General features: G+C 38.6%; 1 protein-coding gene across 3 annotated transcripts in view; it reads left to right on the top strand.

Moving 5' to 3' along the window:
• Klhl20 (kelch like family member 20) overlaps window positions 1-17,920 on the top strand; it is a 31,684-nt gene that overhangs the window by 13,181 nt on the left and 583 nt on the right. Inside the window, exons 5-12 of one of the 3 annotated variants that reach the window (XR_007104451.1) lie at window positions 412-506; window positions 3,021-3,136; window positions 7,788-7,971; window positions 9,739-9,882; window positions 10,663-10,796; window positions 11,630-11,838; window positions 13,869-13,975; window positions 16,615-16,873. Coding sequence is in view for 1 of the 3 variants with exons in the window: in XM_047521505.1 (XP_047377461.1) it covers window positions 412-506; window positions 3,021-3,136; window positions 7,788-7,971; window positions 9,739-9,882; window positions 10,663-10,796; window positions 11,630-11,838; window positions 13,869-13,975; window positions 16,615-16,699 (1,074 nt within the window). In the remaining 2 variants the exon portion in view is untranslated. Of the gene's footprint in view, window positions 1-411; window positions 507-3,020; window positions 3,137-7,787; window positions 7,972-9,738; window positions 9,883-10,662; window positions 10,797-11,629; window positions 11,839-13,868; window positions 13,976-16,614; window positions 17,610-17,920 lie in introns of those variants that run through there. The other 2 variants (XR_007104450.1, XM_047521505.1) reach the window with 2 other exon arrangements.

Genomic DNA, 17,920 nt, shown 5'->3' with positions numbered 1-17,920 from the left:
AAACTTATGAATTGTTTATTTCTGGAATTTTCCATTTAAAATTTTCTGAACAGGATTGACTGAAACCTACTAAAAATTTCTTTATTCTTTAGCAATTTAACAATATTTTTTCAGATTGTTAGTTAATATGAGTCCATTACAGAAGAACTTACAATATATGGTTAAAGTTTAAAGTAACAGTAAAGTGATATTAGTGTATTTGAATCATTTTATATTATTGATTTGTTAGTTAGAATAAGTCTAATTTAGTTTTAGTGTTTATGCCTGCCATCCGTCTTCCTTGTTTATCATGTTGAACTAGATCCCATAACACTTGGAAACATAGCAGGGGAGCATGGGACAAGTGTTCCTTTGACTCTCTTGTGGATGGCCCTCGTGCATTTACAATTAATAGTGTTTATTATCTCCTAGGTGCTGCAGCATGTCCGTTTGCCCTTGCTTAGTCCCAAGTTCCTGGTGGGCACGGTAGGCTCTGATCCTCTCATTAAAAGTGATGAAGAATGCAGGTATGAGTGGCCCTAGAGGAGAAAAATAAACATTAATAGTTTCTTTTAATCTCTTTTTACTTCTAAATATTGTATTTCTTAGTGCTGGAACTGGGGCAGTGTTTAACAGGTTTTTCTTCTGGGCTAGGGTCAAGAGGAAGACAATGAAGAAGCGAGGACTGAACTTCCAGTATCCCATTCCATTAGTTTTTTATGTGTGGTGCTAATTGGTGTAGAAGTGGCAATAAAGAGGTAGATTTCTAAGATTTTAATGCAAGCTTGAATTTGAAGAGGCAATCTGCTTTTTTCTCTTGAGATAAAGTGAACAATGCTGTGAACTCTGTGTTAGTGAGCATTCTTTCATTCCATCACATATGTCTTGTTGGGAAATAGGAACCAGACTTGCTTTCTAAGATTGTGGACAGAGTTAAAGACCTGCTGACTCCTAAAGTAACTTTGGAAAGATTTCCACTGGAGCTAGTTTCCAAGTGGTTTTTGACTAAAACAAAACAACAAAAAAACTATTTTACTAGATTGTCTCTGTAATTGAACAAGTTAATTTCCCAGTTTGAAATATTTTAAGATTTAGATTCAAATCTAAAACCACCTGGCATTTGTAATGATTTTTTTTTTCCCCTTAGAATTTTACACATATAAAGGTAGAAGAACAAGTCAGTACTTGGAACTCCTTAAAACTACACTAGCCTCTGTGGCTCCCTCAGTGATTAAAGAAACTTGGAGTTAACAATGATTCTAGAACAGGGCTAGGACATACAGATTCACTGCATTTCTTCTATAATCCAAAGCCTGTTCGTTTAATAGGAGATGCTACAGGGAATTTTAAGATATTTATCTTTTAAATTTTTATCTTAATTAATTCCCTAAATATTTGCAACAGCAAAAAGAGAAACCTTATGAATTATATGCACTGAAATTTGAAGAAACAATACACAGATTACCCTCCTCCTTCATTAAGCATAAATCAGATTATGTAGAAATTAAAGATGCTTGTGAAATCATTTTTAAAAGAAGAGCCTTCCTGATATCCTAACCTTACAATTTACTAATTTCATGACCTTCAGCAAGTTACTTTAGCCTCTCTTTGCTACAGTTTCTTCATCCATAAAGTAGGATAATAATAGTGCCTATTCTATAGGGTTGCTATAAAGATTAAATGAGTTAATATATATTAAACATGTAAAATAGGAACCAGCTTGTAGCTACTTTGTTGTTACTGTTAATTTTGCATTGACTTGCTAAGTGTTAGCCCTGTAGCGCTCTTTCGCTCTTTCGAGGAACCCTTGACTGACTTAAAAGCTGGCTATTAGGAGATCAAAATCTTTTAAGTATGGGAAGCTAGAAAAAACTTGATCATTGACTTTTGGGGGTGTTTATTTGTTTGTTTTGGGGTTTTTTTGTTGTTGTTCGTTTGTTTATTATTGGTGGGTTTTTGTTTTTGTTTTTGTTTTTCACCAGGGATTGAACCCAGAAGGGCTTTACCACTGAGCTACATCCCTATCCCTTTTTATTTTTTATTTTTTTATTTTAAGACAGGGTCCAGCTAAGTTGCTTAGGTCCTCACTAAGTTGTTGAGGCTGACTTTGAACCTGTGATTCCTCCTACCTCAACCTCCCAAATCTGGGATTACAGGTGTGCACCATTGCTCCTGGCTTTTTTGTTGTTAATTTTTGTTTTTAGGATAGATAAAGTCAGAAGGAGCCTAAACAAAAGCTTGTGTTGGAACGTGCATTATTGGGTAATACCTGGGACCCATCTAACAGGAATAAATTACTCTTTGTAACATAAATAACAAGAGCAATCAAAATATAGAGTGTTTTAGGCAACACTTTGAGTTGAGGAAGAACAGAGGAACAGAATTTGCAGTAGGAAGGTATTGGATCACCTGAAGGACTCAAGTGAAATAAGTACACACACTAATGGTTTGTCTTAGGGTATTCTATTCACAAGCATAAGTATAAGGTTCTTCTCTTAAAGTAACTTAATTTGAAGAAATTTTTAATCATCATGGACTTGTTAAGATTAAATCATTCATATGGTACCAGATAATAAATTAGTACTAAGTGACTCTAGACTATTTCTTTTTAGCAATCCAATATTTGACCCAATTCTATTTAATTAATATAGCAAGTATCTAGTGCCCTGGCTAATGTACTACTTTTCCAGAATTCTGTAGAATCTAATAAAACTCATTAGAAAGTAGTAACTATGCAAGCTGTAATTGAGTTGTGATTTTTAGTTTTCATAAATTATTGTTGACTGTAAGCATGTTTAGCTTTAGGCTAAATCCTCATGAGATATTAAGTCATGATGGAAATCCAGTAAATCCACAATTCATAGTGTGACTGGCATCACTGCTTCCACGTTTGTGCCAATTTAATATTGGCTGGCATTCATGATTTGGTTTGATTTATACTTGTTCCTCTTTGCCAACATATATATATTCCTAACCCATATTGGGACTTGACTAACAATGTTATTTCAACTTTAGAATAAAGCAAAATCTTTTTTCTACAGAGACTTGGTGGATGAGGCTAAAAACTACCTCTTGTTGCCTCAAGAACGACCACTAATGCAAGGACCAAGGACGAGACCACGGAAACCCATCCGATGTGGAGAAGTACTCTTCGCAGGTTCAAATTTTAATATTCCCATAACTAAGCCAAGTATTTTCCCATGTGATTTGAATGATCATTTGAACAATTGTGATGTCCACTGTCATAAGGAATATGTAATAAATCAACAGGTAGCTTAACTCTGAACCCATAATCTAACAGTGTACTCTCCAAAAGAATGATGTGTTTTTTTAAATTTTTTTTTAGATGTCGATAAGCCTTTATTTTATTTATTTATTTTTGCATGGTGCTGAGAGTCAAACCCAGTGCCTCACACATGCTAGGCAAGCAAGCACTCTACCACTGAGCCACAACTCCAGCCCCAGGAGTGATGTGTTTTTGCTGGGCAAGGTGATACCCACATGTAAATTCAACTCCTTAGGAGGTTTAGGCAGAAGGATGGCAAGCTCAAGGCCAGCCTGGACAAATTAGCTAGACCTTGTCTCAAAAAATAAAAATAAAAAGGACTGGGAATATAGCTCAGTGGTAGAGTGCCCTGACTTTAATCCTCAGTACTGAAGGAAAGAAAGAGTGCTCTATTTTTATACTTCTAAAAATATCATGCAGTGTATGTTTTGTTGAAATGAGTCACATGTACTAATTTATATACCAATGTGTATGCATCACCTCATAATTTCATGGAGTTGCCAAAAAACATAACCTTATATGACATAGACTCTTTCTTGGCTCTGTCATCCTAAGTTGAGCCCAAGACAGCATGCTATATTATTTTATTCCTTGTTTCTACCCCTGTATCTTCCAATTTCATGTCTTCAGTTCTGCCCATGTAAATTCAGCTCCCGTACCCACGTGAACAGCAGCTTTCTAACTGTTTAGTTCAACTTCTTACATGTTGAGTATACTTAATCCAAAGCCAAAAAAAAAAATGCTCCAAAGTCATGTCAGTACTCACACTGTTTTATATTTTGGCACACATTCAGATTTCAGATTTTCAGATTAAGTATGCTCAGCTGGTAATCTATGCAAATACTTCAAAATCTGAAACACTTCTGGTTCCAAACATTTCATGTAAGGGATACTCAACCTGCACTAATTCATTCTCCAAAATTTTTTCAAATCCTGATTCATCAAGCTGGTTGCAACGTATTATAGTCTTTATATTTACGCTTCCGAATTTCAGTAATTCCATGCTCCTAGATATGGCCTTCCTCTGATTCTTCTCTTCCATGTTGACACATGAAGTGATCTCTTCTTCTCATCAGAGAATTTTATGCAGTCTCTGGGACCCTTTCCTTCCTTCCTTCATTCCTTCCTTCCTTCCCTCCTCCCCCTTGGTAATGGGGATTGAACTCAGGGGCACTATACCACTGAACTACATCCCCAGCTTTTTTACTTTTTAATTTTAAGGCAGGGTTTTGCTAAGTTGCTAAGTCTGGCTCGAACTTGTGATCCTCCTGCCCGAGTTGCTGGGATTATAGGTATGCTCTACAGACTAGGTGACAAGTTTTCTGTATGTGATTCTCCTTAATAAAATCTCATTGCCTCTTGATTACATCATGATGTTGATGAAGCTACACTCACTTAACCTTCTTCAGAAACCTGATAAATTAGATCTGCTTCATCATCTCATAGTTGGTTATTGCTGATTTGGTGTCTGGTTCCTCCACTGTATTATTAAGTATTGAGGTCAAGGACCATTTCTAATTTGGCTTTGTAGTTTCCAGGTTGTGTATTAATCTTGTCAGAGTAGGCACTCCCTGAAGAATAACTGCATGCAAGGAACTCTAGTAAGAAATTAGCCCTGATCCATCAAAAGTAATGGAAAAAGAAAAACCAAAGCCATGTTCTAGCAGCAGTAGTGATTTATGAATTCACTTGTATATGAAAGATGGCCTATTTTTGTAGGTTTTTTTCTTTTTTTGCAGTGCTGCAATCAGATAACCTACTTTGAAATGACACTTTTTTTCTTGCAATAGAAGTAAATATATAGGTAGTATAGAAATTTTGATTAGCACAGAAAAATATAAAGTAGAAAAGTAAAATCATCTGTCACCTTTCTTATACTATTCAGGTTTCATTTGTAGAGAAGAGCCATTAACTCTTTTCCTTTACCACCAGCATGGGTTTTCTGAACTCTATTCTTTTTTTTTTTTGGTAACAGGGATTGAACCCAGGGGCAAATAAGCACTGAGCCACATCCCCAGCCCTATATTTATATTTATATTTATATTTATATTTATATTTATATTTATATTTAGAGACAGGATCTCACTGAGTTGCATAGGGCCTTACTAAGTTGCCAGGGCTAGATTTGAACTCATGATCCTCCTGCCTCAGCCTCCTGAACTGCTAGGATTACAGGTGTGTACCACCATGCCCAGCTTAACTCTGTTCTTGACAAATGCTGTTCACCAACATAATTTTAGATCTGGACCCATATGTTTCTAATGTTCAGTTTGCTTTGGGTTTTTTTGTTTATTTGTTTGTTTGTTGTTTTGTTTTGTTTTGTTTTTTTCCTTCTCTGTTTTGTTTATTTTTATGTGGTGCTGAGGCTCAAACCCAGTGCCTCATACATGCTAGGCAAGCGCTCTACCACTGAGCCAGATCCCAGCCCCTGCTTTAGTTTTTATCGCTTTTTAAAAACTCTTTGAAATGCCAAGTCACTAATTCTCACTTAACCTTGGAAAATGGAGTTTTCCTGGAAGCCTAAGATCAGATCTGTAATTTCAGCAGTTTTTGACTCAGGAGCCTTTTACTCCTATTGATATCTTTATTTCTAACTTTTCCTTTTATTTTCTCCTAGTCTTATTGATATCTGTCAATTTTCACTTGCCTTCTTTAATGTAACACTTTTGGACCAAATCTTTGTGAAGTGATTCTTTTTAGTCAACATCTCATACATATAAAACTGTATATCCCCCTTCCCCAGTGTTTTTCCTTAGGTATGCTGCTTAACACAAATTGAGAGTTCCCAGGATAGGGACTTAGGTTTTACTAACTACAGTGTATAAGTCTTGGGCTACCATAACAAAGTGCCATAGCCTAGGTAGCTTAAACAGTAGAAATTTATTTTCTTTACAGTTCTGGAAGCTGGGAGTCTAAAATCAAGGTGTGGGCAGGGTTGGGCTTCTGGTGAGGCCTCTCTCTTCAGGTTCCAGAGGGTGCCTTCTGTCTCCTCCTCACATGGTGTGCAGAGGTGGAAAGAGAACTTTGACGTCCTCTCCTCCTACATGGACCCCAGTCTTAGCAGATAAGGGCCCACCCGTATGACCTCATTTAACCTCGGTAACTTCCTGAAAGGCAATTACAGTGGCAATGGGGCTTTGGCTTCAACTTGTGAATTTTGAGGTGACAGTCCATAACACCCATTATGTCATCAATTGCTGCCTCGGAAATCATAACGCACAAAGTAAATTGCCATGAGGCAGTGGAATTTAACAAACCTTTTCTTGCTTTCCTAAGTCACAGAAAAGATTTAATTTGGTTTCCTAAATGCCTATTTTTTCCTTTGGTATTGAACAACACCATTTATGAAATATTTATTTGATTTGGAACTGTATAATCCAGTGAACAGCTGTTTAGGTTATTTGATAGGTCTCAAGTTTTGTAAACCTTCATATTTCCAGTCTGGCTTTATTTTAGGAGTTAAGGATGTTTTTCCTGATACTAAAATTTCTGGTATATATTTAGTTACAGAATTCAAATTTAACAATTTACTGTGCAAAAAACTTGCTGCTAATTAGTATTAGTTGTATATTCTGGTTTAAATGAAACCATAATAAAATAAAATTTATGTCACATTGAAATTTGAAATAAGAAAAGTGAACTTTTAGATTCATCTAGAAGATGGCTAGGAACATTATTGCCTTGGTAGTCTGGCTCAGGAATTTACTGGAGACCCTAGAAACCAGTAGTTTCAAAGGTTTAGAGATTACTATACCCTGATACTTTATTTTTTTTTAAGAAGATAACTCTTATTTTGGATTGAAATAGAGATGATTAAAAAGAAAAACATATTAAGCAGGGCATAGTGGTACACACTTATAATCCCAGAACCTCAGGAAGCTAAGGCAAGAGGATCACAACCAGCCCCTGAAACTTAGTGAGGCCCTGTCTTAAAAAATAAAAAGGGTGGGGCTGGGGCTATAACTCAGTAGCAGATCACTTGCCTAGCATGTGTGAGACACTGGGTTTGAGCCTTAGCACCATATAAAAATAAACAAAGACATTCTGTTCATCTACAAGTACAAAAAAAAGAAGGATTAGTTGTTAAAAAAAAAAAAATTTAAATGGCTGGGGATGTGACTCAGCCCCTAGAGCACCCCTAGGTTCAATCCCTGGTTTTAAAAAATGCAAATTAAGTTTACCTACCATAACTGCACCTTGTTTTCAGTGGTCATTTAGAGAAGCTTAATGGAACTCAGTTTGAAACTCTTATTCTGAACACTTCCTACTGTATTAATATGTTCAGTCTGCCATAACCAAATACTGGGTAATTTAAACAAAAAGAAATTTACCCTCTCAAAGTTGCAAAGAATAGAAATCCATGATCAAGGTCCAAGCCAACTATGTCCAGTGGCCATAATTTACATTTTAACCAGATTCTAGAGACATTTGGTTAGTCCACGCTTTAGGTCACAGTGCGGCTAGCAGCGATACGTTCTTTGTTTAGGACAGGTTCTCTCTTAACCATCTCTGTTACTCCCAGTTGGTGGTTGGTGCAGTGGAGATGCCATATCCAGCGTTGAGCGATATGACCCACAGACCAACGAATGGCGAATGGTGGCTTCAATGAGCAAAAGGAGATGTGGAGTTGGGGTCAGCGTTCTTGATGACCTGTTATATGCAGTAGGAGGCCACGATGGCTCCTCTTACCTCAATAGTGTTGAAAGGTGAGTGAGACCAATTTGAAATCTTTTCATTTTAGATGTCAATCCAGATGTGACTTCTGTAATATTACCCTGTGGCATCAGCTAGCAACCTAGACCACTTAGCATGACATACAAGCCCTTGGTGACCCCACCTCCCCTGCTTGTGTAGTCTCTGGTTGTCATTGCCATTCTCTACACCTGCTGCTGCAGATCCAGCAAGTTCCTTGCAGTCCTTGGGACATGCTGATTTTCATCCCTTTTCCCTACACGTAAGCATGTGTTCTTTCTTCCCTGGAATATCTCTGCCCCTTAAGACTTAGAAATCCTTCAAAACTCAACTATTTTTTCCTACATAAAACTTTTTCTGACTATACAGAAGAGTTCATTTCCTGCTCTTCCATAAGTGTTTTATACATGTGTGTACGTATTACCTCGTGCTATAATCATGTGTTTAAATGTCTTTTCCCGTATCAGTCACAATGCCTGGCACTTGGAAAGCTGTGTTTGAGTAGCTTCTTATTCTCACACATCCTTTTCATTCTACCATGTTGATTTATATTTCCATAATACATCTATGAAACCCTGTAGCATATCAAGTTCTAGATATATAGATGATATAGCTGAGGCAGAGGGAACAGGGGACTCGGTTCCACAGAATGAGGCAGGTTGGCAGGGAAGAACTCTTGAAAAATAAATGGATGAATAAAAGAAATCAGAGTAGAAAGGACTAACTATTTATAACAATAGTTAAGCCTGTGCATGTTAAAATATATAGAATGTAACTAAGGTGGTACTCAGAGGCAAAGTTAAATGACTGTTAGCTTATATCCATTCATACAACTTAATGCTTTTGAAAATAAGACATGAAAAAATCCTGTGTTTAAATCAAGATGTTATACAAAAAGCAACAAAACAGAAAAAAATTAATGAGAAAATATTAATGAAATTGAAAAAACTAAAATTGAGATGACCCTAAAAAGAGCAATTTGATAGTATTTTGGGGTGTTTGGGCTTTGTTTTTGTGTCACTAGGGATGAAAGCCAGGGCCGTCAAGTTCTCTCCCACTGAACTACACCTGTAGCCTGATAATTATTGTTTTTCATAGCAAAAATGTCAGAAACAGCCTAAGGGTACATCAGTAGGACTATGAATAAATAATGGATGGCACATACTGTATAATAAAATAGTTCAAAGGAAAAAAATCTAGAGTTACATTAGCATAAGTAAATGTCAAAAATTATTGAGAGAAAAAACAGTGCCTACTATGTGGTATTATTTTATGTAAAGAAAACATGCTTGCATGTAAAGAAATACATATATGGTACATATTTGACTATTTAAAAGCATTTTAATAGAAAGTCTCAAAGGATATATGCCAGTTCAAACTGGATAGAGAACAGATTTCAGGTGGAACTCAGAGGGGATCAAGGCTTTATCAATAACATTCTGATTTTTCAAAAAAGAAAATATATGTAACTTGTTTAAGTAAAAGTCAATTTCAGAAGACAAAACTATAGATTTTCAAATTATTAATCAGCCCACATTTTAAAAAACGTTTTTTTAGTTGTAGATGGACACAGTGTCTTTATTTTTATGTGGTACCGAGGATCAAGCCCAGTGCCTCACACATGCAAGGCAAGTGCTCTACCACTGAGCTACAGCCCCAGCCTTATTGGCCCATATTTTGGGTAAAGGATATATAATAAAAAGCCTTTGATTTGAAATATGTAAACATATCCAAGCTTCCATTATGCACTACAAGCTGTGCTCTTGCTGTGTTCTTTACAGATATGACCCTAAAACAAATCAATGGAGCAGTGACGTGGCCCCTACAAGTACCTGTAGGACCAGTGTGGGTGTGGCTGTCCTAGGAGGCTTCCTCTATGCTGTGGGGGGCCAGGATGGTGTGTCTTGCCTCAACATTGTTGAGAGGTGATTTTTTTTTTTTTGTCATTTTCAATTTAAAAAGTTTCAGCTGAATTTAGGATACTAGTGGATCTGCTATTCAATAGATTTCCCATATGCTTTCAGGATAATGTTTTTAGTTGATCTTAAAGTCTACAAAAGTGAAAGATATAAAAAAGATTTTTAAATTTCACTTTTAGTCAACAAATTATATAAGTTCATGGTGAACAACATGATATTTTGATATTTGCATACCATGTAGAAGAGCCAGTCAAGCTGGCTAGCATACATATTACCCCACATCCTTAGCATGTTTTGTGGCGAATGCACTTAAAACCTCATAGCAGTTTTCAAGCATATGGTATATTATTATGAACTATAGTCAATGTTGTTGAATGTTGAGTCTCTTGAACTTATTCCTGAAATTCTGTGTCCTTTGACCAGCATCTTCCCAATGCTGCCAACCCAGAAGAGAGCAGAGCACATTCTACTCTCTGCTTCTGATTTAGACTTTCTTTTAGATTTCACACATAAGCAAACTTGAGTAGAATTTATTTTTCTTTGCCTAGTTTATTTCACATAATGTAATTTCTTCCCGTTTCAACCATGTTGTCACAAATGACAAGATTTTTCTTTTTTAAGAGTGAATGCTACTGTGTGTGTGTGTGTGTGTGTGTGTGTGTGTGTGTGTGTCTTTTTTTTAACTGTAGCAAATTTAAATATCCAGTATGATCTTAGTGTGATTTCAGACCTTAAGGAAACAGCTCCACTAGGAACATGCACACATCCTGGTCTCTGTCACCACAGGTATGACCCAAAGGAGAACAAGTGGACTCGGGTAGCGTCAATGAGCACCAGAAGACTTGGCGTGGCCGTAGCTGTGTTGGGAGGGTTCTTGTATGCTGTAGGTGGCTCTGACGGGACATCACCACTCAACACAGGTTAGTCAATCCCAAAGACCTTTGGCTCCCCGCAAGCAGCACATTTTCCTGAGGAGACTCCCCCCTACAAAAACTGCTCAACATCCAGGTTGTACTGTCATTTAATAGGAAAACGTTTTCTTTTCATTCTAGGAGGACGCAGCTCGTAGCTCCTCTGCAGCCATACTCTTCTAGTACATTCCCCCTCAGCTTCACAAGCTGCTAAAAATTTATAATGAATAAAAAATACTTTCTGAATAATTCTTTTCAACCTCCCCCCACAATCACCACCTCTCAAAAACAAATAAAAAGATAAAAGAATATTACAGTCTGAGAATAAATAAATGAAATCTTAGAACCAGAAACGTGTCTCGTCCTCTCTACTTAGAGACAACGGATGTCTCTGCCTCAGGACCCCGTCAGTGGCACTCCTGTCAGACTCGTCATCACGTACTTTGTCTTCTGTTCAGTGGCTTAAGCTATACTAGGCTGTAAGCAAGGGAGGTTGTCTATGAAAAAATAATTAGTGTGAATGGCACTTAAGAATTATATTCCAGTCTCCTCATTTAAGGGTAAGGAGAGCGAGGCTGAGGCTACCCTAGCTAATCAGTTATAGCCAGAACTGGAGCTCGAGTTTCTTGACTCCACCACGTGCCCTTTCCACTCTAACCTACCTGAAGAAACAGTCTCTGGCGAGAGCAGAAGTGGTATTGTCCAAAGTCCACAAGTCCTTCTCAGAAGCAAATATCAGATTGCTTTTTGGAAATGTGTGTTATCATAGTTTCAGTGGCTATGAGGAGAACTTGCTGAGAGAGGAAGCCATTGAATGGTCACTTCTTGGTCTTTTCCTACAGTGGAGCGCTACAATCCTCAGGAAAACAGATGGCACACCATAGCCCCTATGGGAACCCGGAGGAAACACCTGGGCTGTGCAGTGTATCAGGACATGATCTATGCCGTGGGCGGGAGAGATGACACAACAGAGCTTAGCAGTGCTGAGAGATACAACCCCAGAACTAACCAGTGGTCTCCGGTGGTGGCCATGACGTCGCGCCGCAGTGGAGTAAGTGCCCAGCTGCAGGGGCTTTGAGCTGTGAAAACAAGGCCCCAGGAGAGCACTGGACAGAAGGGCACTCTGGTCTGTGCCATACACTGTGCTTGGACAGGGAGGAGGTGACTTGCTGGTGCCTACATGTTTTACTCTAATTTTATACTAAAAAAAATTCTTTTGATTGCTTTCAACTCTAATAATCATATCCATTCACATCTTTAATTAGAAATTAGTTTTTTCTAATTTACTTTGAATTAGTTGCTTCTCTGGAAGTTGTCTCCTTATATTACTGTTACTTTCTCTAACTTCATATCTGTTAGAGCTAAGTATTCCTACATAACATATTTCTAGCTAGTAGTCGAAAAAATTCACATACCAATGCAAATATTCAGGCAAAAATATATCTGGCCCCTCCACCAGTCTCCATACCTGGTTTAAGTCAGTCCCACCCATAGTATGGGCCAGATCTGGCTGACCCATGTCATGCTCTAAACCATTAATGACCGCTGGCTGTGAGCGGCTTCCAGAGTAGCGTACAGATTCATCCACCCTGGAGCCACGTGCAGTAGTGCATGCTTGCCATTCCAGCAACTTGGAAGGCTGAGGCAGGAAGATTGCAAGCTTGAGGCCAGCCTGGGCAACTTAGCAAGACCCTGTCTCAAAATAAAAAGGGCTGAGAACATAGCCCAGTGGTAGAGTGCCCCTTGGTTCAGTTCCCAGCACCAAAAAAAAAAAAAAAAAAAAACTAAATTAGAACTCATCCATCCTGAAACATTTGACTTAATGAAATGTAAGCCATTAACCACTGATCATGTCAGGAGTCCATCAGTGTAGGACGCAGCCACAACTGAAGCCTCTATAATCTGAGGATAAAATGAAGGTTTGCAGAAATCAAGGAACACCACTGGGAGGTATCAACAAATCAGAGCATTCATGTGTGGCTTTTTATTATTGGTGACTCAATAGCCTCTTTGTCACATTCCTGTTATTTTCACTGCTACGTCCTGTTGATTATATTTTCCCTCATTTAGCAAGAATTTATTAAGTGCTCACTGTGCTAAAAAGCAAAACAATACGACATTCTCAAGAAACTCCTAGTTTAAGGAAAGAAATTGAAACGTTTGGAGCTGACTAATGAACAGACACTACAGTGCTTTGGAGAGCATGGCAGGACGTGCGGGTAGCGCAGAGCCCACCAGAGGTATCCACGTAATTGTGCTGGGTCATGAAGAAAGGTTTTCTAGAAGAGGGACAGAAAACACTAGCAAGAAACAACATGTAAAAGCCTGGGAGGTGTAAAAATATACTTTGAGAGACTAGCAGTTCATCCAGTATTTCTGCAGCATGAGTCGTTGAGAGGAAGAAGTGGATGGTACAGGAGGCAAGGTGTACAGTGGCCTACATGGGTTCCTGAAAGGCCCAAGTCGCATAATAAGGACTTTAAACTTATCTTTAGGTGGGAGGGAGGCTTATGAAGTTTTTGAAGAGGATAACAAGGTTAGATTTCTGCTTTTAAAAGAGAACATTAGAGTCAGATGTGGTAGTGCATGCCTGTAATCCCAGTGCCTTAGGAGGCAGAGGCAGGATTCCAAATTGGAACAGTCTGAGCAACTTAGCAAGACCATGTCTCAAAATAAAAAATAAATTTAATAAAAGGACTGGAGATGTAGCTCAGTGGTAGAGGGCCCCTCGTTTCAATCTCCAGTACCATAAAAGAGAATTTTAGTTAACAGTTTAGAAAGTGCCTTGGAGTAGTCAAATACCAGAGGAAGTTAGAGCAGTTCAGGGGTTTGTGCTTTCTCCTAATGAATGTTTCTTCTGAAGTTTAAGAAATATGTTTTGACTCTACAAATATTGTAATTGAATATATGATTTTATAGTTCCCATATTTCGTAGATTTTCATTGTTACTTTTTTTCCTCTGTGTCCAAGTAAACCAGAATGTAAAACCATAAAGAACTAAAGAAGTATATGTAGAAGCCAGTCTAAAGTCTCCCAGTAATTGTCTAGATCTTCAGCAGCCACTGTGCTCTGGTTCTGTAGGTGGGCCTGGCCGTGGTCAACGGACAGCTTATGGCCGTGGGAGGTTTTGATGGCACAACCTACCTGAAGACCATCGAAGTGTTTGATCCCGATGCCAATACCTGGAGGTAACCCTAAGCTGTGTGCAGCGCTCTTCACTCTGACTCGAAATCCTTGAAATCGGGATGGTCAGTGCTTTGAGATCCCTGCCGTGGTACTCTAAAGAGGGCTGAAGTAGTCCAGATCTGACAGCTTCTTTTGACTTGACTGCTCTAACATGGCTGATGCCTTAAAATCCTCCTTGCAATTAGAAAAGGGAAGAACTGGAAAAAAACATCCTTTCTGTCCCAGTGACATTCAGGAGAGTGTCTCATGTAAGAGGGGTTAGCGGTGTTAAACTTCACTTGTAGGTTTTCTTTTACATTACCTTTAAACCCGTAACCGGCAGGCTGGAGATGCAGCTCAGTGGTAGAGCCTGGCAGGCAGTGCCTGGCTCCGTCCCCACACCCAGAGCCAGTGTTCACTTGTCTAATGAACCCTTCCTAAGTACTTACATGTTTCTTACAGATTCACATCAGCCAAGTGACTTCCAGTTATTTAAATATTCAGAACTTTTATAAATTTAGCAAAATTCTCTTAAATCTTTAAAGATAATCATTAAGTCTAAATCTTCACTTAATTTTATATTTTATATTGGACTCAAAAACAAATAGAGGCCCTAAAGTGACAAATTTTCTTAAACATCACAAGAACTCAAAATGTGAAATATATAGTTAGTTCTCAAACTTAACAAAAAAATATTTTTTAACTATACTTAATTCTAATTCTTCCAAGACCTGGGTATGGTGGTACACGCCTGTGATCCCAGCAACTCAGAAGGCTGAGGCAGGAGGATCCAAGTTCAAGGCCAGCCAGGGCAGTCGAGCAAGACACTGTCTCGAAATTTTAAAAGGGCTGGGGAAGTAGCTCAGTGGTAGAGCACTCCTGGGTTCAATCCTCAGTACCACAAAAAAATAAATGAAGTAAATTAGGGCTGAGGTTGTGGCTCAGTGGTAGAGCACTTGCCTAGCATGTACGAGGCACTGGGTTCGATCATCAATACCACATAAAAATACATAAATAAAATAAAGGTATTGTGTCCATCTACAACTAAAAAAAAAAAAAAATTAGTCTTCCAAGAAAACAAATTCACCTTCCAAGCAATTAAGGGTGCTCTTCTGCACAAATTGAGTTTCTTTGCCTCAGCAGACCTGAGGTTTCCAGCTCAGTGACTGAGGCTGAACATACAACAGGGTGATCAGCGTGAACATGGGACCTCAGGCAGCAGGCTCTGGGAGGTTTTCTCATGGTCCCTCATGAAAGCCGAGCTGAACTCCACTCGGAGTCCATTCCCGCTGAGTCCCAGTGAAACACTTCATAATGTGGAGCCTACAGCCAACTGCCAAAGTTTGTTCATCTCTGTTAGATCAACTAATACGTTTACTGAGTTGTCCTTACAGTCTTCACCTCCGACTGACTTGCTTTACTGCATGGCTCTCAGCTCTGTGAGCTTAGTGGCCACAGTACTAAAGCCAGGCAATGACACTGTAGTACTTTTTGCTCCAAACCTCACATTTTTATCACCCTGTTCATTAAAGATTTACTGAGTGTTCTAGGCCTTGGGGACACAAAAGTAAACAAAACAAAGTTCATTGCCCTCCTGGAGCTGGCATTGTGCTGAGGGAGACAGGGCCACACTGGGGAGTGGAAGTACAGGGGACAGCAGAGCAGGACAGTCAGGAGCTCCAGGAGGTGGCTGCTGTCGAGGGCCAGCGAAGGCCTCACTGACAAGGAAACATTTTGGCAAAACCCAGTACAGGTGAAGTGTGGGGGGTGGCAAGTTTCCATGAATGGAAGCCTCCTATTTGTGGGATATTTACTTCCATGTATTGTCTTGTATTTTTTGTAAGAATTTTGAGTAAGAATAATTTGAGAAGACAGCCAAATTTACCTTTGCCACTTAATGAGTTATAAGCCCGTTTACGTAAGGACTTGCTTCTCAGTAACCACTATGAATTGTGGTTATAGTAGTTGTAACATATGATGACATCAGTCATGAAATTGTTGAGGATCGTCTGTAGAGACATAATGTCATATTGCAGTGACAAGTCGCCAGCTTAAAACCAACTTCGCCTCCCTGCTAACTGAAGATTTGGTGTTATCCCTGAAAATCTTCAGTGTTAAAGGTAATCTTGTTCACGTGCCGCATCCTGGATGCCAACACTCTTTGCTTGAATCTAGTTGTGTCCTATGTAGGATTTGAGGAGAGTTAGAAGTGTGCATGGAAGACAAAGAGATAAAAATGAACTGAAGTAGTTCAGCCAAAGGGAAAGGGGATGGGAAAGTAACATAACCAGGGGCCAAGCTAGACACAAAGGTGCAGGGCAGAGAGAAGATTCCCTATCATTGTTCGGTTTTGTTTTTTAAAATTTTTTTCTGTACAATTTTTAGAAGTCATTCTACATGTAAAGTTGTAAAGTTCTGATGCAAAAAGTAAATACGGTGCTCTTTACTCTTTAAACAGCCTGTGAGTGAGAGCTTTTCAGTAAGTGTCTGAAATAATTTTGCTACTTGCCAGTGCCCAACGCTGGCTTCTAGAAATCTTTGAGGAGTTGTATGAAGCTGAAAACAATAGTTGTGATGTAAAACATACACGTTTGACTTGTGATTATAATAGAAGCAGTGCTTTTTCTAACTAGAAAATCTGATTTTGTTTCTGTCTTCGCAGGTTATATGGCGGGATGAATTATCGTCGGCTAGGAGGGGGCGTAGGAGTTATTAAGATGACACATTGTGAATCCCACATATGGTGAACATGTAGAAGACTGTCTTGAACCTACTTCTCTATATTCTGGAGAGCTTTGACTTTGAAGCTTTGTACAGCTTGAGAAAACATTAGAACAAATTTTATTCTTTGCCGGTGCCTCAACATACGGGAATGCAAATCTGATGACAGTGCTTCACCTGCAAGACGCCACCTTTGCACAGTAATTTTCAACTCTTTGCAGAAGAATATTTATTTTTGGTTCTAATTTATCATGATGTTTTGGTTTGGGGGTGTTTGGGGCTTTGGTTTTTTGTTTTTGTTTTTACTTATCCTTCCTCCCAAGGAAAGACAACGACTAAAGTTCCAAGCAACAAAATTACTTTGATTTTTAAGGTAGTGACTTAATTTTGAAAATACAAATACTGATAAGGGCAGAAGGGCTACTCTGGTCTGGTTGTATCTACTGGACACTCCATCCACATACTCCACCACTTACAAGGATTTCCAGTGATAGAGATGGGGATGCACGGTGTGTTAGCTACTCGTCATTCTTGCACTAAGCACCCTAAGACTTGAAAATCTATGATAAAAAGAAACATCTCATATTAAATAGTACAATTCAGAAGGAATATTAAATCATCAAAAGCAGGACTCTAATGCTGCAGTTTTCATCAGTGGAAGTTCGTATCTTGTTTCCTTCTAAGTGAACTTGTTTTCAACTCTAGTTAAAGTCTTTTTTTTTTTTTTAATCATAATATTCTCATGGAGTTTCTGCTAGACCTAGAACTTTGATCAGTGCCTCTTATAAAAATGAGAATAGGGGGCTGGGGAGATAGCTCAGTCGGTAGAGTGCTTGCCTTGTAAGCACAAGGCCCTGGGTTCGATCCCCAGCACCCAAAAAAAAAAAAAAAAAATGAGAATACATCTCATTTGCTGTCTTGAGACTCCCCCAACCACGTGCAGCTCTGCACGAGTTTTCACTCACAGATGTTACCAGTGGAAACTACTTCCCTTGCTGTTCCCTCTTTGCTGCACAGGATAGCAGGGAGAAATGTCCTCTCCCCGGCAGTGAATTCTATTGTGCAGTTTACCCTTAATACTCAGGCCTGGTGAAGCTGAGGCTTACCTTTAATAATGGCCTCCAGAGGAATGAAGTCTTCAGTTCATGTAATCAGCTGAAGCATTTTATCAATATCTGGATTCTTTTATGCAAACTATATATTATTAGCTTTACTCTATAAGGCCACTGTTACTATTTCTCTCAAAC

Source organism: Sciurus carolinensis, chromosome 12 (assembly GCF_902686445.1).
Source record: "Sciurus carolinensis chromosome 12, mSciCar1.2, whole genome shotgun sequence".
NCBI classification, from domain to species: domain Eukaryota; kingdom Metazoa; phylum Chordata; class Mammalia; order Rodentia; family Sciuridae; genus Sciurus; species Sciurus carolinensis.
This window is presented reverse-complemented; position numbering and strand designations above follow the sequence as displayed.